Raw genomic sequence first — 24,163 nt, 5'->3', positions numbered from 1 at the left:
CAGGAGTTTTCTTGCCTTTTCTAGGTTATCTGCTGTAGCAGCCTTTTTGCAGATGTGCCACTCTCTGCAGCCGTGTTCATGGGTGGTCTGAGCAAAACACTGAGCAATGTGAATCAAGTGTGTAACTGCTCTTACAGCAGTGGTCCACTTTGAAAAGCGTTCAAAACGCTTGGCCCCTAGATGGCACTTGGTGGTTTGTGTGACCAGCACTGCGACTTGGGGCCGTATTTCTGGATCTGATGAGGAGTCGACGAGGTTAAATTGTTGTTGTTGATGCTCGGCTGGGCACTTACCAGACAGAAAGTCAGGTCCAGTAAGCCAGGTGGTGTCCTTTAGTAAGGCAGCAGGCACTGATCGTGAAGTGTGATCGGCTGGGTTCAGCTCTGAGGGAACATATTTCCACTGATGAGGTGACGTAGCTTGTCTGATGCGCTGGACTCTGTTGCTCACATATACATAGAATCGTCTCTGTTCATTGTTGATGTAGCCTTTACTTTAGCCTAACTTTACGGTCAGAAAAGAAAGAAACAGAGTTCATCTGCAAGTCCATATTACTTGCAGCAAATTCTGCTATTTCCACAGTGAGAACTGCTGCACAGAGCTCGAGTCTAGGAATCGTGGTCTCTTTGTTTTGTGGTGCCAGCTTTGCTTTGTCGAGGACGAATCCGACTTCAGTGTGGTCATTTTAGTCTGTCACTTTCAGGTAGGCTACTGCCGCAATGGCTTTGATAGATGCGTCTGCGAACACACACAACTCTCTAGAGCTAGCAGCACATGGGGAGAGAGTTGTGTAGCACCGGGGAATTCATAGGTCTTGTAGGCACTGGAGTGAACCTTTCCATTTCATCCACTCTGCTCTTTGGTTTTCAGGCAGTGGTGAGTCCCAATCTCCGTTATCCATGGACAGCTCTCTGAGCAGTGACCTGCCTTGTATTGTGACAGGCGAAAGAAAACCAAGAGGATCGAAGATGCTGTTTATGGTGGAGAGTACACCTCTGCGAGTAAAAGGCTTGTCATCCTTTTGAACTTGAAAGGTGAATGTGTCTGTTTGTATGTTCCAACTTATCCCCAAACTGCACTGCATGGGAGCATCGTCTGTAGAGAAATCCAAATCTTTGATGCTATTTGCTCGGTCTTCAGGAGGGAATTCATTCATGACAGCTGCACTGTTTGTCATGATCTTGTGCACTCTGAGACAGGAGCAGGAGAGCATTTCTTGTGCTCGTTTGATGACACTGACGGCCTTGGACTCAGTCGCAAAGGATTTCAGGGCATCGTCAACATAGAAGTCCCTTTAGATGAATGCTCTCACATCTGAGCCAAATTTGGCTTCGCTTTCTCTTGCTGCTCTTCTGAGACAGTATAGTGCCACAGCAGGGGATGGTGTGTTCCTCAACACGTGGACACACATTCTGTATTCCACAACGTCACTGTTCCATTCATTGTTGCGAAACCAGAGAAACCACAAATAGTCTCTGTGCTCCTCTTTGACTGCAAAGCAGTAGTACATGTGCTGGATGTCTGCGGTCACAGCAATTTTCTCTTTTCTGAACCTTATCAGAACACCCAAAAGGTTGTTGTTCAGGTCTGTCCCTTTGAGGAGGACACTGTTGAGTGAAATTCCTTCATATTGTGCGGATCTGCTCTGGCTTTTTGGGATGGTAGATGCCAAAGGATGGCAAATACCAACATTCTTTTCCTTCTTGAAGGACTGGGGCAAGTTTGGCATGTTTGTTGTTAATCATTTTTTGCATGAACTGTATGTAATGTTCTTTCATTTCAAGTTTCTTTTCTAGTGTGTGACATACTGACTTCAGTCTTTTAAGTACATAGTCTCCGTTATTTGGCAGACGTCTCCGAGGAGACCTGAAAGGAAGGGGTGCAACCCAGCTTTGTGTGTCATCTTGAAAAACTTCGTCATCCATTATCTTTATGAACTTGAGGTCTTCGATGGATGGAGCAGGCTGATGATCTTTGTCGGTGCAGGTGAAGACTGAAGAGCTGGAGTCATCTCTGAAAAAAGGAGCTGTACAGCCGGCAGAGGGCTGAGGCAGAGGGAGCTGCGGAAGGGAGCAGCCTTGTGTGGGATCTTTCACATGCATGTGGCTATAGCAGGGTGTGAGATAGCTGGGGCGGCCGTTTTCTAGTATGCATGTTTTCAGAGCAGTGACTGATGAGGGCCGGTGTGCTGTGCCAAGACACGTGTCTCCTATCACTACCCAGCCTAGATCTAATTTCTGGGCAAATGGGGCATTGTTGGGTCCATTTATCTGCTTTCAGATTTTGTGTATTCTCAGAATGTCTCTGCCCAGCAACAGGAGTATTTCTGCTTTAGGGTCTAAGGAAGGTATCTCACTGGCTATGCTTCTCAGATGTGGGTGGTGGAAAGCTGCACTGGGAGTTGGAATTTCTGATCTGTTGTTTGGGAGCTCGTTGCATTCGATGAGAACCGGAAGGGGGATGCAGGTCTTTTCATTCAAGGACTCTATCATGTAGCCACATGCTCTCCTTCCGAATGTCTCTATGCTGCCTGCACAGGTCTTTAGAGTGTAAGGAGATGGGGAACTTTTGTCATTGAATATCTTAAAAAAGTCTGATCGGGCCAGAGACTTATTGCTTTGTTCGTCGATGATTTCATACACCTTTGTAGCTGCCTCTCGATGACCCTGGGGGTATACGTTGACTAAACAGATTTTTGAACAAGCTCTTGCACTCACCCCTTCACCACACACATCGGTACGCTTGGATGTGACAGTGTCTTCTTCACCCTCCCTGCCGTTGTCTGAGATGGGTGGGGATGGTTTGGCTTTCCATGGTGATGGACCAGGATGAAGGGCTTCAACATGCTTGTCACTTTTACACTCAGCACAAGATATGACTGTCTTACAGTTCTTAGCAATATGGGCTGTTGATGCACAACATCGAAAACAAATGGAATTGTCTTTGAGGTACTGTTTACGATCTGTTAGCAGTTTGTCCCTAAAGTTCCTGCATTTTCCTAATGGGTGAGGCTTTTGGTGAATTGGACAGTGTTTGCTTGGATCTGGAGGGTCGGCTTTGGGCTCACCGTTGTGGCTGGAGTCAGCGACTTGTGTTTTGTGGACTAAAACCTGCTGATTTGTGTTACCTGAGAGGCTTCTGGACTTCTCTCTCCTGTTTGCAGGGGCCATGGGTACAGAGACAGTGAAACTGGGATCATTTCTTGCTTTGGCTTGGTTGTGGATGAAATTCACAAACACCCTAAATGGAGGAAAGGGAATTTGACGCTCTTGTTTAATTTGTGAGCCATAAAGCATCCACTTCTCCTGAAGACTGTATGGAAGCTTTTCTACAATCGGAGCTACTCCTCTAGCTGTGTCTAAATATGCCAGTCCTGGTAGAAATCCATCTTGTTTTGCAGCATACAGCTCTTGGAGGAGATCTGATAACTCACGCAATTTAGCTGGTTCTTTGTTGGATATCTTTGGGAAGCTCTCTAATCTTGCAAACAGCGCCCTCTCAATGGCTTCAGGCGTGCCGTAGCATTCTTCAGGACGCTGCCAGGTGGTCCTGAGCCCACCCTCAGGATCTCTGATGTAGGCTGCTTTCAACCTACGTGCTTGTTCTGACGACTCTTTGCCAAGCCATTTTATTAGGAGATCTGTTTCTTCTGCTACTATCAGGCCAATGCCATCTATAGCATTGCAGAAAGACGACTTCCGTGCCCAGTAGTTCTCAGCTTTATCATCAAACTTTGTCAGCCCTGTGGATACGAGCTGACTTCTTGCAATGAATTTGGCCAGACCTGTGGTTGCAGAGGCATGGTTGTGTTGGTTGGACCCAGGGGTGTGGTGATAGGGCAAACTGAAATGTGGATTGGGACTGGGGAGTTTATAGCCTTCCGCTCCCTGCCATGCTTTACTGGTGCTTTGGGGCTGTTTGTAATATTTTCTTTCAGGTGGCGTCGGTTGCCCATGTGACTGTGCCTGTGGTGACGGGTTGCTATGGGGTTTTGGCAAGGCTTTGTTACTTTCTAGCTTTGTCTGTTGTCGTGGTAGAATGTCGTGTACGGTGAAATTTCTTTGATTCACCTCTGATCCTGGTTCCCCAATTCTCTCTTCATAGTCTAATTCTGCTTGCAGTGCTACTGCTTCGGCTATTGCTGGCTCCATTTCTTTTTTGCATTACAGTGCTTCTAATTCAGCTTCTAATTTAGCTTTTTGAACTTTCATCTCCATCTCCTTTTGGGAATAAGCTGCTCTGGTTCGGGCTGCTTGTGCTCTGGCTTTCGCTGTTGCTAACATGACGCTCTTTCTTGAGCTGCTGGTTGAGGCACGGGAGGACGGTGCGCAGGAGGAGCTGGATGCTGATGCCTGCGATCTGACTTAATTCGAGCTCTTGCAGTTCTGCTTCGGTGAGACCAGCATGGAGCTGTGTTTCCGTCTGAGTTTCCATGTCATATGGAGCAGGGTGAACGATTTGGAGACTGCTGGATGCAAAGATCTGTCGTCTTGACAGGCGAGGGTCTGCCCTTTTACTATTATGGCCTCACTAAGCTACTTAGCTAGCCAGCAAGCTAAACACGAGACTAAAGGATGAACAGCTCGATCCTCAGTTCCTTTCTCTCTTCTTTATTCTCTTATTGTAAAACTGCAAAACACAAATAAATCTTTCAGCTTTACATGCTTTGCCTGAGTGTAACTTATAACAGAATATACATCTCGCTCCTCCTCGACCTCTCCGCTGTTTTCGACACAGTCAACCACCAGACACTATTATCAAAGCTGTCTGAGATGGGCATCTCTGGAACCGCCCTCTCCTGGTTCACGTCCTACCTGACTGGTAGATCCTCCCAGATCTACTGGAAAGGCTCCACCTCTGCATCCACCCCCCTCACTACAGGAGTTCCACAGGGTTCAGTACTGGGACCCCTACTCTTCTCAATTTATATCAACTCTCTTGGCTCAGTTATCAAATCACATGGCTTCTCCTATCACTGCTATGCTGATGACATCCAACTCTTTTTCTCTTTCCCTCCCTCTACCTCCCAGGTCAATGAAAGAATCTCTGCATGCCTGGCTGATATCTCCAAATGGATGACATCCCACCATCTGAAGCTGAACCTCAGTAAAACAGAACTGGTCTTCATCCCAGCCGGCCCTTCACCCCTGCATGACCTCTCCATCACCGTCGATGGCACCACAATACCATCCTCTCAGTCAGCAAGGAGCTTGGGCGTCATCCTCGACAGTATCCTGGACTTCAAGGAGTACATTGCTCGCAAGTCACGGGCCTGCCGATTCCTCCTCCACAACATCAGGAGGATTCGTCCGTTCCTGACAACATACACGACGCAGCTCCTTATCCAGGCCACAGTTCTCCCTCGACTGGACTACTGCAACACTCTCCTCGCAGGCCTCCCAGCCTGCACCACCCAGCCTCTCCAGCTCATCCAGAATGCAGCTGCCTGACTGATCTTCAACCTCCCCAAATTCTCCCATGTTACTCCCCTGCTGAAATCCCTCCACTGGCTTCCTGTCGCTGCCAGGATCAGATTCAAGACCCTGACCCTCGCCTTCTCTGCAATCAACAGGACAGCCCCTGCCTACCTCCAAGAACTCATCCAGCCCTACACACCAGCCCAACCCCTGCGCTCAGCAGCAACTGGACACCTCGCTCCTTGCATGGTCAAGGCAGGAGGTGCTCGTTCTGCCAGACATCGGCGTTTCACCTAAATCGCTCCCCAGTGGTGGAACGAACTCCCTGTCTCGCTATGGACAGCTTCTTCACCCCATTCCTTCAGACGGGGCCTGAAGACGCACCTCTTCAGACTCTACCTGGACTGACCCAGCACACAATTGCTACCCCCCCCCCCCCCCCCATCAGTGCTGTCGTAAATTGCTGTGCTTTTTAAATTGTGGTTTTTAAATTGTTTCTTGTTGCCGCCTTTACCTTGACGCTCATTGCGCCGTTTGAAGTTGTTGAAGTCCGCCGTTTGAAAGTGTATCGTATTAGTTGCCCTATAGGCTGAAACAGACCTTGCTCTCAGCTGAGAACTGTCTCATTGTGTAACTGTACACATCCTGTCCCCGTACTGTCGCTATACTTGCTGTATGCACTTTTGTAAGTCGCTTTGGATAAAAGTGTCAGGAGTTCCTCCTGACATGATCGCGCTGCACTCCCTGGGAGAGCGAGGGGGCTCGGGATTGAATAATTGGCTAATGACGGTGTTCGCTGCCTGGTGTGTGCTCCGCACCTGTTGCCTGTCTGTAGTGATTTTGCCAGGACTATTTAGGCAGGTGAGTGGGAGTAGCACCAGAGAGACGCTGACGGAGGTTGTCACATGGGGTTTCAGTGTGAGGTTAGGTTTTTTGTTCTTTTTTTTTCTTTGAACGTGCCGGCACGGCCGAGTTTAGGGTTTGTTTTTTTTGGTTTGCTGTTTTTTTTCTTTGCGTTTAGTTTGAGCTCTGGGAGTCGCGACCCAGAGCGGGTTTTGAGTTTGTTTCCTTTTTTTTTTTGGTGTGTGCGGTTGGGTAGTGTTCCCGCCTGTTTGTAGCCGGGGAGGGCAGACAGGGGTAGACAGAAGGATAGGGGGAGGGGCTTCGCTGGGAGAGGGATAGCGGCGTCTCAAATTTTATGAATTGTTTTGTTAAAATTGTTTTTTTTTTTTAATCTAATAAAATAAAGAGTTGCTATCTTACTCACCTTGTCCTGGCGTTCTTGTGGCGGGCGGATCCCTAGGAGGGCGAACTGGTTGGGCATTGTGTCACTCCTGACAAAAGCGTCTGCTAAATAAATAAATGTAAATGTTCATAGGCTTTACTGTATTGCTATCTGAACCAAATTAGCCGCCGTTACGGACAACAGAAATTGTATAAAACTACGAGACTTTGACATGTTTCTTAAATGCTAATTAAATGCACAGCTCTTCAGCCAGGTAGAGGAGCTAATTAGTGAAATCACCTTGTTTAGTCAATGGCTAGAACAAATACATGGTAGGTGTTCATCTCTGAATAAGTAATAAGAGGAGACGACCTTTTGTTTTCTCATGATAACGAAATAATTAACTCGTGATATCGAAATAACGGCATTAAAAAAAATTGCAAGCACGGCCGTTCTCGGCTTCCGTAGGTAGGTTACGGAAACGACTGCATAAACAAAAGCATCTAATTTCTACCAGATGACAAACGTAAATGTGTATGCTCAAATTAAATTTATATTAGACATACGTCAAAATAAATGTATAGGTAAATAACTAAATTAATCTATAATACAGTGTCTTAGTTATAAGTTATTATTTTATTAATTTATTGGTGTATATGTTCATTCATTTTGGCAAATTTTATCCTTTACAGATTAATGACCTCCTGCAGTTGTGTTGTACTCTCCTAACCAGCAGGTGGAGGAAATGCATCTTCTCCACCTTATTAAGACACCATAGAAACGTTTGAGCCGAAGTGTATGGCAGATGTCCAGTTGATTGGTGGACGCTGGTGTTTTGGGTAGCCTCACGTTGCATGTTCGATTAGTTATATTAAGACAAACACGAAGTTGTCGTTAAGTATTTCTGTGATAGAATGCTTTAGTTACTCCAACTGAGTTAATTTCAAATGGTATGAGACCAGCGGAATGAGGACGTGCATGACAAATTCGCCAGCTAACTAACTACCGTTAGGTGACTTGCAGCCGGTGAACTAGCCAGCTTTTACAGTTAGCTGTGATAGCTAGCTCACGCTAGCTGGCCACAGTCGTGATGTATGAAACTGACCAGTGAAATCAGGTTGCTAACTGTAGGTCGACTTTTCTCTTCAGCCCACAGCAATGAATAGAAAAAGAGCGCTGGTATCAGACACCTTCAAAGTGAAAAGACGAAAGATTGCCACAGAAAACCATTTAGGAGCAGAAGGAAATGGAGAATTCTCAACAAACCAAGGTAAGGCGAGCCCTCTGACGGTTTATCACGATTTGGACGATTCAACTTGTATACAAAGAGCCGGTTAAAATGTCCAAAAAGGAGTTAACAAAGTACGGTCGCTAGCTATGTCGCTGGCTAGGTAGGATAACGTTTTTTGTTACTTGGGGTTCCCTCTGCTGTTTTTGTTATCTAGTGGGCCCGCTGGATGTTAAGGCAACTCTTCAGTACCTTACGACTCTGTTCCCCCGCAAACTCTTTAACGACTCCCTGCCACCGATCGTGCTGAAGCACCAGCTCTACAGTATACACGATGACAAGACTCAAGTTGACCGGCAGCTGGTGAGCTCCTGATTGTCCTAATTACCAGTTGCGGTCAATACGTCTATCAGACATCACGCGGACGTTCGTGAAGTGTGTTATTTTTAACCATGCAGTACATCATGCGAAGCATATCCTGATCTTTCATACCAAGATCTTCACATTACATGTAATCATTTAGCAGACGCTGTTACCCAGAGCGAATTACAAGCGCATACAAAGAGGTTAAGCTGAGAGTCGAGACGATGCCATTGTCGTTGTCGCATAAAAGGAGTCTCCTAACAGTTTTCTCTTTTTTCCTCTTACAAGAATGATTTGAGGGAGCGCAGAGAATTGCTGATGTTCCAGCTGGGTTTTGACTCGGAGGTCTTTGGGCTGATCTTCACTTCTGACTATAAGGCCAAAGTCCTCGCTGGGGAAGTTGGAAGAGAGACGCTAGGGACCGTGGAGAAGTTTATACGCACCGTGCTGTCCACTTGCTCTGACCTCAGCTTCAATAAAGACAAAATGCTAAAGGAGTTCCTCTTCACGGACACAGAGATAACGTAGGAAACCAGCCACAACTGCCTCTTTCACTTCAAAGATGTGCACTGTAATTATGTGCCTCTGTACATGTCCATAATGTACTTTAGTAATGCATTTTAACTTATCTTTCAACACACCTAGTCAGCTTGTGAAGTCAGGGGTGTTGACAGTGAGAGATGCCGGGAGCTGGTGGCTTTCCATACCGAACTCGGGCAAGTTTACCAAATACTTCATACGTGGTAGGTCTCAGCCTCTGACAGAAAATGTTCTACAGGTGATAATGATTGATATTTTTGACTAATGTTAGCTGTTGCCCTTCTTCAGGACGCAAGGCAGTACTGGGCATGATCAAGAAGTCCAAATATGGTGAAGTCTTAAAATCAGAACTGGAGAGCAGACGGACATCTCATGTCAAATTCCACATGATGTATCACATTCATGACATTATTGGGGCAGAGCTGGTCGAGTGGTAAGTAAGGACATGGACAATTTTTGGTGTCCTTAGAGCTAAATTTCATCACCTTTCAACACCTTGTTTTTGTACATTTGGTTTTTCAGCATACCAACGACGTCGGGAACGTTACTGCGGCTTATGGACACATGACCTGACTGCCAATGATCTCACGTAACATTCCCTGCGGAGACTTGGACCCTGGGGAGGCTGCAAGTCCGGGATCATATCATAGTGTCCATGTCACATTGAGTTTTATTTATTGCCTTATGTCTTCAGTTCAATCAATGTTGTTGGTATGCTGAGGTCCTCCTCTTGTAAAATAAATGTTTGCAGTTTCTGAATTGTGTTTCACAAACCTTCTGCACGCCAGGCTCCTCTGTGAAGAAATGCTCACTCATAACAAACTGCACCCATGTAACAGAAGTGCCTGCCTTTGCCTTGTTTTGCTGTGATTGGTGGATTGATGTGAAGTCTGCAGTGTCGACTCCTGGTTCTTGAGATCCACACAGTCCTGAGGGTTGTTGAGATTATTTTCAACCAGCAGGTGATTGGCCAGCTAGAACAGCAGATAGAGCTACTGACTGGATGGGAACTTGAACTAACTAATAACCAAACAAAATGAAACACTTGTGGACTTGCAATGGACAGTGCTGGTTTACCTTCTCTTTCGATGGAAAGAGACTGAAGTCTGTGCTAATGTGTAAAATCACATATTAGTCATCCCAGGATCAACCTATTAGCTGAGTGTTAAATGCTGGAAAATGCACTAGCATTTTTGTGGATTTAGCTCTGTACATTTAATGGCAGAATGGGTAATTGTCAGACTTTGTGTATCAGATTTGTGCAGTTCACATCAGGTATAGCAATACATTTGATAACATGCAAATGTACACACAAAGCATGAATGCCTTTAAAGAATTTATACACAATAAATTGCTAGTTGGTAGGTCATCAAAACAATTTTGTATCCACACTCAAAACCTTCGCTGTCAGGTTCAACAGCGAAAAGAGATCCCATCTCTCCACCTTTCAAAATAGACATATCAGTAAATGTGAAACAGACACAAAACCTTTTGGGATGAGGTACATGAATTGCAGCAAGGGTTTCCACAGAAACCATGACATTACATGAACCAGAACCTTAACCTTTAATAAAAAATAAAAGTTTGCTTTTTAATTGAATTTATTGGCTTTTATTTCAGGAGGAAAAAAAATCACAACGTGAAAAACGAATCCATCTTTGCAGAGAAAACTGAAAGATCCGTATTAACGAAAGTGTTTTGCTTTAACTGCTGATGAAGCACAGTTTAAAGCACAAGTAGAAATGCAAACACATTGTCCTGCCATTTCAACCATTTTGATCTAGTGGTTCCAAGACTGGAAAAAAAAAATATATATAAACACTATTTCTAAAAATTTCACATGTCATTAAGTTCAATACATTGCATATGATTGGAAGCAATGACAAAAGCTATAGAGCTGTGTGGAAAAGAAAGCTAAGTTATTTGCATTAAAGGAGGTAATGGACAATACAATGGATTTCATTTCATTGTTAGTTTAAATATACAGTAACAGAATAATAAAAACGCCAATTCAAAAGATTATTATTACACGGAATGGCAAGTATACGTTATGCAGTTACTGGCAAGGCCAAAGAAGCCATGCTTTGCTTTGTTTTTGTTAGCATTCATTTTTCACACTTAAATGTTTGCAGTTTGCGCAAACAAGTAACTCTTGTGATTCAAATGTACAATTCACAAAATGAGATTAGAAGGGATTAGCTGAACGAATAGAACATTTCAAACACCAAGAACAATTTAAAAGGGTGCAAAATCTTGAAAGTGAAGCTCGGAGAATGGGCAACACAGTAACTGTAAAAGCTACAGACCATCCTTAAAAAAGGCTTTTCTTATACATGTTTAAAACCCACCCATTTCATAATCTTTACCACTGTTTGGTTGACTCTGAACTAGAGAAGGGATGCCCCTCTCCTTTTTTGAGTGACAGGTCAAAAAGACTTGCTTTCATTGGCTAGGCATACTTTCAATCCCCCAACAACCAAACCAGGATCAGCCTATACAATCCTCAACTTCCACCCCATACCGCTGCGTGGGGAATGAAAATGAAACTACGGTCAATGCTCGGGGCCAAATCTAGGTATGCCACTCCAGTGTGAGAGTATGGCCTGCAATGCTGTGGAAATCGCCCGATATCCAATCACAGAAGAGCAAGATGAGCTAGGACTGGTTAGTTCTCAGACATGATTATAATAAATGGACAGAATTATCATGACCCCTCCCCCCACCCTTCACTCTCTTTACAGAGTTAATGTTTCTGGTTGCGAACATACAAAATGTAGTGAGAGCTGCACTTCTGTACCATCACCTATTACAAAGCAACTCAAATTCACAAAGGGGCACAATGCTTCTTCTGTCTGACCACAAATTGGCCATCAGGTTACAGTAAATGGATCATCATTTTTACACCTCTCCTGTCCCATCTTAGAAAGAGAACTATGGTAATTGAGTGTTTCCCGATATTTAGTTTTTAGCACGCAGCTGTTTCCTTCAAAATGACACATCATCTTCTGTACTTCATGATGAAAAAAAAAACAAAAAATGAAAGCATTTAGTGTTTACTGTGCAGCCTCCCAGAGATCTGAGCTATCTACGGTTTGCATTTTGGCAATGCCTCAACTCAATACAGAGGGTAAACCAATGACATGGGCTCACATAGTGTTAAGAACAAGAAATTAAGAACATATTCTCTTTACCATTGCAGAAAGAGGAAAAAAAAAGATCTTTTCAGAAGGCCGCAGGAATTTTTTTAGTCTGTTGTTCATGTTTGGGTATGTGCATGCATGTGCATATGTATGTGTGTGTGTGTATAGAGGACAGATTTGGGGGCCAAATCCTACAGCTAGCTGTAAAACCTACGATTTTATGAAAACAGGAAAGGGGGGGGATCAACGAATTGTAAGTACTAAGTAGTACTAGTAGTACTATATGTGAAATATAAAAAAATGGCATATCTGAATGCAAACGCTTCCTGTCTGTTCCTATATCCCCCTCCCCACCCACCCACTCCCCCCAGCAAGCTTGGGCGTCTCTCTACAGCAGCTTGCACTTCCTCTTCTTCCTCTTGACCGGCGGGGGGCAGAGTACTGCCCGGATGGCTTCATCAAACACCGTCTTAAGGCCACGCTGCGTCAGGGCCGAGCACTCCAGGTACTTCACAGCACCTGCAGGACAGACAAACGGACAGAGGACAAAAACTCACTAAGAAACACATCAGTGGCCAATGTTACAGGAGGCACTTAAATGCTGAATAAAGGATTCGCAGAAGAAAAAAAATGCTTTAGTTTCATTTCAACACCAGTGTGACTCAATCGTGTTCCTGCATTGGCAGTGATGCCTGCAGGCCTTCATTCCAGTTGGGCACTTTCAGACCGTGGCCTTTCAGGACTGGAGTTCCGTAACTCTACTTCTAGTTTGCCACAAGTGGATCTGCGGTGAAAGCTTGGTATTATATCCAAAAGGGGAATGGGAGAGGAAAAGTTTAGTAAAGCAAAGTCAGCTGGAACATCTGTCGGATTGCACCCCTTCACCAGACAGCATTTACAGGAATTCAGTCATCTGAGTTACAAGGTCACGCCTTTACTGTATGGCTATTAGGCTAGAGTAAAGGAACGTCATACACCCCGAATTGTTCAAAAAGAAATGATATAAGGAGGCACAGACCAATCTCTTTGGCCATGGCCAGGCCCTGGGGGTATGTGATAGGGGTTAGCTTCTTCTCCTTCAGCTTCTCAATGGTGTCCTTGTCATCTCTCAGGTCCAACTTGGTGCCTACGAGGATGATGGGAGTGTTGGGACAGTGATGTCTGACCTCTGGGTACCACTGAGGAGAGACCAGGACATTTGGGTCAGGTTTGCATGGCTGCATAAACAATGCACACCACAGCTAATGCAACAGTGAGAGAGCAATGGTATTCACGGCGTTGACTTGATTTGATGTTGCAGGAGTGCTCCTCAGGCAAGTGGCCTGTAACCCCAGTTAGAGGACCCTACCACCTTAACAAAGCAAAACAAGTTTTGTTTTTCATATCACCCTAACTTCTGGAGGACAGGGACCACCCCATAATTATTGCCAATTAACCAGTCACTCATTTAAGATAAAAAAACATTTTTTAATACCAGTCTTTCAGTGACTACAGTGACAGGCACTTATGTTCTCGCTATGAGATCCATAACACCGCCATTCACTTTTATTCTGTTCCAACCAGAAACAATACTGACGAGTATGTGTTCTAGGCAACTGAAGCAGCAAACTATGATTTAGGGATCACTGGCCCTGCATGACCACAGGGCAAGAGGTCTCTTTTTCATGGAAGTGGCTAAGACCCTGCTTAAAAAGAGAGAGCAGAACCTTTTCTGCGATAAGAACAGTGACCGCCCCCCTAACCCATCGGGGTGGCACTTACCTTGGCACGGACGTTTTCAAACGAGGCAGGGCTCACAAGCGAGAAACAGATCAAGAACACATCCTGGGGACAGAAGAAAACAACAGAGTCAGTCACAACAGCTTCACTAGGTTTTAGAATCGGCGATTGTACATTAGGGTTGTCTCACCATGACAATCTCAGAATCTGCGGAGGAGCACTGAAGTCAAATGAATACAGTTCTTTCATACACCTGCACACAACAGACAGCTGTTTTTTAATACTAAAAGTCCCACAGAGCACACCACTGATGTAGGTGCTCACTGGAGGACAGATGCAGTGAGAAATTCCCACTGGGGGCTCCCGATCATCGTCATCAATTGACATACCCTTTTCTTATGGCCCAGCCTGCATTCAAAATGAGCACCTTGCTGACTGAGCCACTTGGGAGCCACAGATCTTTGCCTTTTGAATTAAATAAAAGCAGGTAATATTCAACATGTTGTTTGTTTACAGAATAAACTCAGTTTCTAAATGTATAGCCTCGTTACTACAACTGATTAGCAGTGCTAAACAAAACAATAAAGGAGTTTAGTTTATTTTGGAGTGAAGCACTGCCACCAACAGAGAAAAGGAAGAGGACTGTGTGTGACGAACAGCGGGGTTATAAGAATGGATTCAGACACCTCTCCCCAAAGTGCAATGGTAGCATTTTGGCCAATCATACCGTCTGTGGGTAGGACAGTGGGCGGAGCCTGTCATAGTCTTCCTGTCCTGCTGTATCCCACAATCCCAGGTTCACTGGCTTCCCATCCACCATCACATTGGCAGAATAGTTATCAAACCTGTGAGGGGGAAGGGGAGAGAGAGGAACATTGTCTTTAGGCTTTAAGATTACCATCACAATTTTTCACAGGAGCAATGTTTGCCTTGTTTTCAGGTCAGTGACCAAATACTGTCACCGAAACATGTTCACCATAGGTAAACACGTACACCAGAGCTAGAATATGTTAGTATGTTAGTCCAACAGGTTTTAAAAGTCCTTTTTTAAATTACAAGTATTCTTGGAACTAGGTAGGGACGTTTCATGGGTTTGATCAGGAGACTGATTAGTTAATTCAGCTGGCCATGAGCCTGACTGTAAAGAAAATTTGCAGACATTGCAGCTCTCCAGGACCAGGGTAGAGCAGTCCTGCAGGCACTATAAACATTAGGATAAAATGAACCCTTAACAATCGGCTCCACAAGTCATGAAGTCATGAGAGGGTGCCAGACTGTGTTTGCATTGAAGGGTTTGAATGCGTTTGTAGTGTAGCACAGTTGCACTGAAGCAGGACTCACACTGTTGGAATGTATTCTCCAGGGAATGCATTGGTGGTGTAGCTGATCAGCAGGCATGTTTTACCCACCGCCCTGTAGAGGAAGGACAGAGAAATGACACACTTAAAACATGGAACAGTGTACCATGATTTACATGCCCTGTTTATGCACCCAGTTACAGTTCCTAGGTGCCCCTGTAGCTCTTAACATGAACAAGCATACATACAGCATGGTTACTGCCGGAGTGACAGCCTCACTTGTCAGCCTTGCTTGGAAGCAGGTAGGAAAAATTGTTGTCAGTCGTGCTTATATGATAATAAGCTCATGACACCAGGAATTTGATTAACATTTCTAGTTACGAAGTGATAGAAGTAGCTTACAGCCCACGTAACTAAGGCTGTCTTTATTTAGGTTCCTTCCTTTCACCTTTATCCTTCGGCCAAGGTTATCTATACCTGGAAAATTAATATTACAACTGAGCTACAAAGAGCTCCATAAGACTGTGAAGATGTGACTTTGCAAATAAGAGCCTAATAGATGTTACTTTCACAATCAATGAAGAACAAAGTGAAATTCAGCACCAGTTTACAGCACATGATCTTGAAATGTAATACATTTTTATCTGAATAAATTGGCACATGCGGCCATTCACTTGTTGACTCTCTAGCTAGCTAATTATGTTTTACTGAAGATTTATGCAGACTTTCTCCCTACTCTGCTATACTTTCTGCCTCATAAAATGGAGTTTCCAGTGGTTTCAGTGGCAATCAATGAAGTACTGCAAATATGGCAAACTAAATGTCTCCATACTATCTCATTTCTACTTTTGTTCTTTTACTCCTGCTCTGACAAGTTGCTCTGTAGACAGCTAGGTACAACTTTCAACAAAAAAAGAGCTCAGTCAGTGACTGTTCCACAATAAAGTAAATGCTAAAGCAGCCAGCAAGAAAAGTACTCCTCTGTGGGTCTTGTCATGCCTTTCAGGAGGACAGTAAGACATGGAAGAGATGCCCTATTCCTAGAGTGAAGCAAGAGCCGTGCAGCAGTTTATTTTGCTGATTCACCTACATGTCTGCTGTCTCATTACGTACCGTTTAGTGTTCAATTTGCTAGTGTTGAACAGGGTATCTGTCTGTTTTGATGACTTCACAAATAGAAACTTTCATTCAAAAGATTTCATTCATTTCACTCCTGTGAAAATCCATATGTCAGAAAAATGACAAGGATTATCAAGTAGTTTATTTACATTAACTCAAATTGTTTCCCAATATTGTGTTCTGAACATTATTGTACAATAACTCCTGGGGAGATCTCTTCAAAACTATAATCAGAATAACGGTCTTAAAAACACACTGAATTATTGCACATAAGTTGTAGTCAGGAGCAAAACATGGAATTTCCATTTATATTTCATTATACATGGAACAGATAGTCAGCTCAGTGCGTTACACTGATGATTCTGCACCTGACATTGTTGAAGTTACAAGTTTCTGATTTGCTGGTTCATTTTGAATACTCTTGAAGGGGTGTGGTCTAAAACAGACCATTCATAGTCAGCATGAGCATGCAGACAGCACTGGATCCTCCTGTTACCAACTGGGACCTGTTAGATGGAGAATGTGAGGAACACAGGAAATGGATGTCTGGTCACAAAAGAACATCTATGGAATTACCTGCCAACATGGACCATGCATATAGCTGAGAAATTAAAGAACAACCCTCAGACCCATTGGGTTCAAGTTAAACATTCTAATAGGTAAAACATTCTGTTGTTAAGGAAATTACTTCCGTAGCAACTCTCCAAGGGGCCATGACAACAGCATTAGAGGAAACCATGTTTATACCCCACAACTGATTTACCATTACATAACCATGATTGCCAAACAAATCCAAATTTCTCTGGTTGAGTTTCCCATAAAGATGAGAAGCTTGTGACTTCCTCAATGCAAGACACAGGGCATGAGCAGTCTCGTCTGATATGGGAACACAGTGCGCACAAACCCAAGATATCAAGAATGAGATGGCAATAAACACAATATATCTATCAATAATGACTGGAGAAATGTACACAATTACCTATACTGCGGTATATTAACTCAGTTAATACTAGACACAAGTAAATATTCATAATCACTAACTACTCCTCTCTGCCTCCCTCCAACTCAAACCTGAATTATTATATTATTACAGCATCACTGATTGCTTGACTCAGAATTAAAATCTGTAATTAAGAAAAGAAATGGGGAAAAAAATCCAGTTATATCTCATTAATCATCATGAAGGATGTATGAATGCTGGCAAGAAAGACTGCAGCTCCAACACATTTTCATTCATTTCTGTTAATCACCTAACAAGCATTTGTATGGTGATCCAAGTAACGAATATGTATGAATAAACAATCGTTCAGTCTTACCCCTAATCTGAACAATGCCTGCCCACAGAGCTGATACTGCAGTGATTTGCAAAATGGTACAGACAGCTGTTGCTGAGTGGATGTTCAGTTGGAAAACAACTGCCATATTCTACAAATGTGTGTGAATTAAAAACACCCATTTTAGTCAGACTGAACTCCCACTATATTATCTTGGTGACTCCACAGGGCAAGACAACTCTCTGACATCCTAAGGAGCAACACCTCTTTTTACTGGAGGTACACTCATCATTAATTATGGTACTCCATTCTCAGGTAATTTAAACTGAACTTTTCAACTTATCAACAACAAGAGCATGTGCTGTAAACATTCCCAGGATGCACTGCTACATCAGGAGTTCCCCTTAGTTTTTTGTTTTTATACTGTATACTGTCTCATTGATATCTTTATATGCAAGCTAAAAAATGAAATCATTGCTTTAGATTTAAGTTCAGAAGTTTCCTTTTGTTATCTGACAAAAAAGAAAGTCTAATCAGCTTGGATGATGACGGTAGCAAACTTCTCCGAAGCTTTGAATGGGACACAGACAGAATAGCACTCACATACAGAAAGTGCCTGATACGAATACGGTGGAATCTGTATTCAATATATAGTCATGGTATGTTTACCATACTACTATGATATTTTTGATAATATTATGCGCCACCACCATCTTCAACAGAGAAAAAATGCGCGACTGTTAACCACTACATGGAAACTATGAGGCACTAAGACGGACAGTCAGTCTACAGAAAGAATTGAAATCGGAGATCTGTAATCTATATCACAAATGTATTTCAATGTATATGTGCGACTACGGATTCGTGAAGGATGTACAAGTAACTGACCTGACTGTTCCTACACAGAACAAAGCCGAACCAATTATAAGCATTCCAACGTGAAATCAGAGTATTTAAATTAAAAACTTAACGTCAACCTACTGGACCATAGTAAGTTTTTACCATCATAGTAAACTCGAAGAAAAACACATAGGCTAATATAAAACATATAATACATATACAATATAAAACATATAATAATCAGAACTTGTTTTCCACACGGTACGACTTTTAAATGTAAATACACTGCTAGTAGCCTAACCGAACTGTGACAGAGCAAATGTTACTCCCGGATAAAACTAAGCTCTTTTTCCTAACTGTAAAAACTCCCCTGAAATTACCGCTCATGGTCTACTTCTGATTATAGATCCTTTAATGTAGCTTGCTTGCGTTATTGGACATAAACTGATAATTATGGCTACCTTTAGGTTGCTACATAAACAGGTCATTACTTCTTAGCTGTAAGATCGGGTGTTAGGTATGGAGTGATTTTACTTTTCAGTCATGTTTAGTAGTTTAATTTTCACACTCAAATACGCTCCACCAGTTTGACCGAATAAAATGAAGTCACAGTATCCCGGCATGTTGCGATACATTGTGACTTAGCTAGCTACTGGGGTAAGGGAGGGGCTTCACCAAAGAAAGTTTGCTACAGTTTCAGATGTGAAAACGCTAGTGGGTTAAATTCACCTCTCACGATATTCTTAAGTAGAAGAGTCAACGGGTGCGTAGCACCCCAACGACATCAAATTAGGTTAGCGTTAATACATTACGTTGTTCGTGTGCTTAGTTAGTTAGCCAATGCTATCAGATCCATGGCCTAGAAAAGTGAGGAATGCGGAACATGGTGGAGCGACTACTCTCTAGCTAGCCAACTCTGATGGCAATGTCTTGAGCAGGACAGGACATTCCTGTTCTGCGTTTTCTCATTAACTAAAGCTCTTTCTGATAGCTACAGGGTCCGATAATACGCTAAAATCGTTGTATATCTGGTTGGTTTCCATACACTTACCCGTCTCCCACAACCACACACTTAATGGCCTGCATGGATCTGTGCTAAACTGGAACGCTTCTCACTTGCCGGCGTTAGCTGGTAATAGATGTAGACCACTCTTTTGTGCAAACTTATTTCCCCCCCAAAAAATCGTGAAATGAAATAAAAAAACGATTACAACCGTATCTGGCTAGCCCGCTGGCCAAGAGCGTTCGGGTGCTTACAAAGTCGGCTCTAACTCTATTTAAACTTGAATCCCGACACTGACTACTCCGTAACTGGAGGTCGTGAACCGATCAGCCACCACCCCAAAAAACACTCTGCCTTAACAGAAAAACACTGCCCCGGACAACGGAAACGAGCTCCGCGCTCCCCTACGAGTCATTTCCGGTCTCTCCTGCTGGGAATGTGAATCCCGGACACGCCCACACGCCCCGGCGACACAAACGCACCGCCGGCGCGTCCGAAGTCGACCATCTATGGCAGTACCTTGTTTCCGAGGAAGATCAAACCCCTCTCCTATACGCAAGCACAGAATTTTAGGATTTCCACTTTTTCGATTATTGGTATACTCCAGATTGACGTATTATTTATAAAATTATTCCAATTATGATTAAAGTATTCATTGATAACTTAAACTAGACTAGTAATAACAGCACTTGTGCACAATTGAACCGCAACATCAAGAAGGACAAGGGGACAAGTGATAATTAGTTGTATCTTTGATACATATCAAATTACATTGCAAGAAAAAAAAAAACCTTAAATGAAATATTCGGAAAGGGCTGTATTAGGCTATCTTACAAATTTTAGTTACTGAAACGGAAATGTTTCAAGTTTTGAAGTGTTTGACATGTTTAACAAAATTAAAATTCTCAAGTTCTCCTCTCCTCATACTATAGGTTTTATTGGAAATTGAGTCTAATAGCTTACTAGCAACCGTGCAACCTCAGCCATGGAACCTAACTTAAAGTATACATTCCTTTATGGCTATTTATTGAAGCAATTCAAGATAAAATAAGCACATTACTCAAGGTAGCCATCCAAGTATCACCTAAGAACCGGCAACCTTTCTTCATAATTTATTTTAAATTTCTTTGTGAGCGAATATGCTTTGTGCATGTTGCAGTTATTTTAATGTAGGTGCAATAGATCGATGGTCTTTCAAGGAAAGGGTTGCCAAAGTCTGGACAATGCTCCTTGTATTTCAGAATGGATCTGTACTGTTTCAGTTTATCCATCTATCCTTTCTTCATGTAGGGTTTCATGGTTGCCACTTCATCGAATCCCATTCGCACAGAGGAAAAGCGTGAGAAGTGACAATCCTGTGGTGTTCATGATGGCAAAAATGCTCTTATGAATTTTGTTTCAAATGTAGACACTTGTCTCAGCTGTATTTTGTTATTGCAACTGTTTGTTAAAGATTTATTCTAAAGTCAATGGAGTAGGCTACCCTTTTAATGCCTGGCAATAGCTCCATCAATGTTATTTTAAACCATATTTTGCGATAAAAATGGTGACCACAGTTGAAACGTTTGGAATTCTGCACATGTAGGGCGCGCTTGTTGCTAAAGGAATTGTGCTGCTTTGGATGGTGTGTAAATTGTCCCCTATAGTTTGCAGGAGGCTGGGAATCCCAAAATATCAGCAAACGTAAAATAAATAAATAAATGGAATAGTCGTTCACAGGAAGTCACCGACTTGATGTCAATGAGTTACACCATCATTCGTCCGGACAACTATTAGGGAACAGGCGCTGTGTATTGGGACGGGTAGGAATGGTTCATGCAAACGGAAAAGATGAGTAGTGTAATAAAGCTTTTAGTTATCAGGAAACCGTGCGCTATTGTTGGTAGTTAACTAGAGAGGCAACTACTCAGAATCATTGGGAGTAACAGGCGGCGTCCTATGGCGGGTCTGTCTTATTTAGTGTTCCGATTTTCGGGGTCCGCTGGAAGGACTTACGGTGTGTTCTCAAAAGGATTGACGAGGACTTTGTTGATATTTTTTGATCTTGCATGGCGACTTAGAATCAGATTTCCTTACCTCTACCTCATCGCCTCAATGATGTTCAACGTACGATTACAGGTCAGTTAAACATGCTTTGTGTTTTCCGGGCCGACAGAGTCAATGCAGATCTTCCTGTTTTTTATACTGTTAACTTCTTAGCTGGTAGCCAGCTAGCACAGTCTGCCTTTTCATTGCGAGCTGTAGCCTACTAGCTAAAGATCTAGCTAGCGAGAAAGAGAATGTTTGTTAATGCCGCACATTTTTACAGTGTTACTCAAAGATTGTCAATAATATTGTCTGAAAAAATTCAAGCATTTTTTTTTACTTGAAAGACGTCTTAATAGGATTTTGACAATCGGTAGCATTTTAGTTACCCAGACCAGCTACCTATTGTTGAATGGCTTCTTTGCGATGTAACACACGTTGGAATAGTGGTACCGACGACAGAAATCCTCTATTCACCAAGTTGTAAGGACCGTGACGTGTTTCTCGCAAAAATGTTCTGTTTTTAATATGTGGGTCATTCCATGTGATGCAGACACACAGTTGAAGGTCATAGGCTGAGGATTTTTTAAATCCCAGCTCCAAGAAAGTAGCTGTTAAGAGTCAAGTATTTGGGTCAGGTGAATTTACCCTTAAAATATTAAAATATATTAAATTCTCATGAATAACTGTCATACAAAACTATAGGGCCCAGGCAAGCAAAAAAAATACTGTTGTGGTTAATTATCTGTCAGGATTAAAGTAATCTAGGATTTGCTGGGACAAGGTATAGCAAAATAGGATTTTTCTACCACTTTTTCTTGGGAAGCATCTTAAATTGTTTCGATTCTCCAGTATTTTTTAAGTTCCCTTTCTGGGGTGAAGACACATGTTTACCGCTTGACAAAACCACGCTGAGTCCTGCTCCTTTTCCTAAGCTTAAAGACTCCCTTATCCTTACACCAACCTTTAATCCATGTCTACTTTGGCTCTATTATTGTAACACAAACAAGTGGAAAACAGCAAGAAAGATTCAGGGGAAAAAGGGTTACATTGTACACATCTGACATCACTGCCTTTATTTCATTAGATTCAAATTAAATTATTGTGCTGGCAGCAGTAGTAGTCAAAGATAACCAATGGGTTTAAAATTAAAATGTCATGAGTTACCACTGTACCAGTACCAGTTTTTTTATGGCTGGTAGTGTGATGTGATGGTTAAGGAACTGGGCGTATAACCAGGTGGGTACAGGTTTGATTTTTAGATAGGGAACTGTGGTTGCACTCTCTTAACATGACTTGCTTTGCCATGTATGCAGTTGTATAAATGGATGTGTGAAAATTTAAGACGTGTAGATTCTCTTCATTAAGGTGCCTACCAAGCAGATCAATAATGTGGTCAAAGTTGATTAATGATTCAGTAATCAAATGTCTCTTTTGCAGGTACACATTGAAATACATTGATGTGAAACTGACACAGGTGAAGACCATGACCCCTCAAGTGAAGCGCTGATTTGTCGCAGAATTTGCCAGTATATGAGGGTTTACCTAAAGAAGAAGGAAAAAAAATGATGACGAGCAGGGTGATGTCGTTCCTTTCGTTGTCACTTCCTTTTAGAGCATCGAGGAGCCCTGTGCCTTTGATCAAATAAGGACACTGTGATGTCATGAGAGGTTGCCAATCCCTACACCAAGGGGGAGGGACGTAATGTGATACATCCTTGCTGGCCTAGAGCTGACTGCAGTTGTAAAGTTTCAAACTGGTCAGAGAGCACGCGGAATGCTGAATGGGTTTCACTCTTCACGATTTCCAGGGATATGATGACTAATTTGTATGATAAAGTCAGTCATGAAAGTTCAGGGTTCTTTTTTGTCTTCTTCTATTCCTTCATCTTTTTGGTGGTCCATCTGACAGTGATATGGACAACACCCCCATGTGGTCATCTCAGAAGGGAAAACTGGAGCCTTAAATTTTACTGCATTTCAGAAGCAGCCTCTTTCGTCGTGACAGCCTCCCCCTCTGTTGACTTGGTGTAGCTCAGCCCTTGTATGTCCTTCTTTTAAAATCCAGGTGTACTGGGAAGTGGGTCACTCCTTTGGACAGAAGCAGAGGGGTGAAGGGGAGGGTCAGCGGCAGGTTGGGCATCGCAAATATGAGGGTGACCGCTTTCAGTTTGCAGAGCGAGGGAAGGTACATAGCGCAGTCCTGTATGCCGCACACAATGCCTTGCTTACCGGCCAGGACAGGAGAGGCTGGCCAAAGGTGGTGGGGACAATGCACGGCAGGAGAGCGAGGTTACCTTCCCCATTTCTCCAACAAACCACTCCCATTGGTTGAGAGGGTTTGCGGCAGAAAGGGCCATAGCCTGTTGCTGCAGGTCTTTAATATACTGTACAGTGTAGTGGTTGTGAAATGGCTGCATGCACACCATTTCACACCCCAATCACTTGCTCATCTATAGGATCGAAATCACAACACAGCACCTTCTGCACTTACTAATAATGGACACAAACCAGTAAATGTTTTTTTTGAAATAACACATTGAATATTTTTTCATCTTAAATTATTTGTGTAGGATTTGTGTGACTGCTTTTGTTGAGGATAATTTTGCCAATTCATCAGCACATGAAAACATGAAGAATGTCATTTTATCAAACCATGTAACAATAAATTATAAGAAAGTGTCTTGACTTGTTTACAGATCTGTGTATTTAAGATTATTACTGTTGTGCGTGTATCAGGTAACTTACATTTTCCTCCTGTGCTATGGTGTCAACTTGGTCAGGTGAAGCAAATCTGCACACTGCATTTTGTAAATGCAGTTGTTGAAAACCTTGTTGAATAAATGGTGAATTTTGACTGAGGACCCTCTTTGTAAGTTTGTACTGTTGCTGTACTTGGAAAATGCTTTATGTGGCGGTTGAATGAACATCACATGACCCACAATGATGACAAATTGGATGAATCAGAAAAT

At 42.9% G+C, this 24,163-nt stretch overlaps 3 protein-coding genes across 4 annotated transcripts; 2 read left to right on the top strand and 1 right to left on the bottom strand.

The window, feature by feature from the left end:
* The first annotated feature begins 7,430 nt into the window (after window positions 1-7,430).
* Window positions 7,431-9,742, top strand: LOC118795015 (serine/threonine-protein kinase 19-like). 2 transcript variants are annotated; one of them, XM_036553339.1, is made up of 7 exons: window positions 7,431-7,481; window positions 7,792-7,912; window positions 8,088-8,233; window positions 8,522-8,757; window positions 8,879-8,976; window positions 9,062-9,206; window positions 9,296-9,742. In XM_036553339.1, exons 2-7 carry the CDS (start codon window positions 7,801-7,803, stop codon window positions 9,339-9,341), a joined length of 783 nt encoding a protein of 260 aa, XP_036409232.1. In that variant the 5' UTR covers window positions 7,431-7,481; window positions 7,792-7,800; the 3' UTR covers window positions 9,342-9,742. The 2 variants fall into 2 exon arrangements, with proteins under 2 accessions (XP_036409232.1, XP_036409231.1); XM_036553338.1 differs by having other exon boundaries at window positions 7,431-7,654.
* Window positions 9,743-12,272: 2,530 nt separating this feature from the next.
* LOC118794179 (ras-related C3 botulinum toxin substrate 1-like) lies at window positions 12,273-19,581 on the bottom strand. Its single transcript, XM_036552373.1, has 6 exons — window positions 19,215-19,581; window positions 14,974-15,045; window positions 14,360-14,477; window positions 13,675-13,737; window positions 12,932-13,091; window positions 12,273-12,432 (listed from the first exon to the last, which is right to left on the bottom strand). The coding sequence occupies exons 1-6, from the start codon at window positions 19,247-19,249 to the stop codon at window positions 12,302-12,304; spliced, it is 579 nt and encodes a 192-aa protein (XP_036408266.1). The 5' UTR covers window positions 19,250-19,581; the 3' UTR covers window positions 12,273-12,301.
* Window positions 19,582-20,931: 1,350 nt separating this feature from the next.
* On the top strand, window positions 20,932-23,690 carry LOC118795096 (small integral membrane protein 10-like protein 2A). Its single transcript, XM_036553455.1, has 2 exons — window positions 20,932-21,284; window positions 22,632-23,690. Exons 1-2 carry the CDS (start codon window positions 21,105-21,107, stop codon window positions 22,650-22,652), a joined length of 201 nt encoding a protein of 66 aa, XP_036409348.1. The 5' UTR covers window positions 20,932-21,104; the 3' UTR covers window positions 22,653-23,690.
* Window positions 23,691-24,163: the final 473 nt, after the last annotated feature.

Source organism: Megalops cyprinoides, chromosome 19 (assembly GCF_013368585.1).
Source record: "Megalops cyprinoides isolate fMegCyp1 chromosome 19, fMegCyp1.pri, whole genome shotgun sequence".
NCBI lineage: Eukaryota > Metazoa > Chordata > Actinopteri > Elopiformes > Megalopidae > Megalops > Megalops cyprinoides.
This window is presented reverse-complemented; position numbering and strand designations above follow the sequence as displayed.

Excerpts from the sequence above, each read along its gene's own strand:
- LOC118795015 (XM_036553339.1), top strand. The coding sequence starts at position 7,801 with ATGAATAGAAAAAGAGCGCTGGTATCAGACACCTTCAAAGTGAAAAGA. Across the intron at positions 8,977-9,061 it reads TACCAAATACTTCATACGTG|GACGCAAGGCAGTACTGGGC; the intron begins GTAGGTCTCAGC and ends GCCCTTCTTCAG. Across the intron at positions 9,207-9,295 it reads GGGGCAGAGCTGGTCGAGTG|CATACCAACGACGTCGGGAA; the intron begins GTAAGTAAGGAC and ends TTGGTTTTTCAG.
- LOC118795096 (XM_036553455.1), top strand. The coding sequence starts at position 21,105 with ATGGCGGGTCTGTCTTATTTAGTGTTCCGATTTTCGGGGTCCGCTGGA. Across the intron at positions 21,285-22,631 it reads TGTTCAACGTACGATTACAG|GTACACATTGAAATACATTG; the intron begins GTCAGTTAAACA and ends TCTCTTTTGCAG.
- LOC118794179 (XM_036552373.1), bottom strand. The coding sequence starts at position 19,249 with ATGCAGGCCATTAAGTGTGTGGTTGTGGGAGACGG. Across the intron at positions 13,092-13,674 it reads TTGAAAACGTCCGTGCCAAG|TGGTACCCAGAGGTCAGACA; the intron begins GTAAGTGCCACC and ends GTCTCTCCTCAG. Across the intron at positions 12,433-12,931 it reads GGCCATGGCCAAAGAGATTG|GTGCTGTGAAGTACCTGGAG; the intron begins GTCTGTGCCTCC and ends TCTGTCCTGCAG.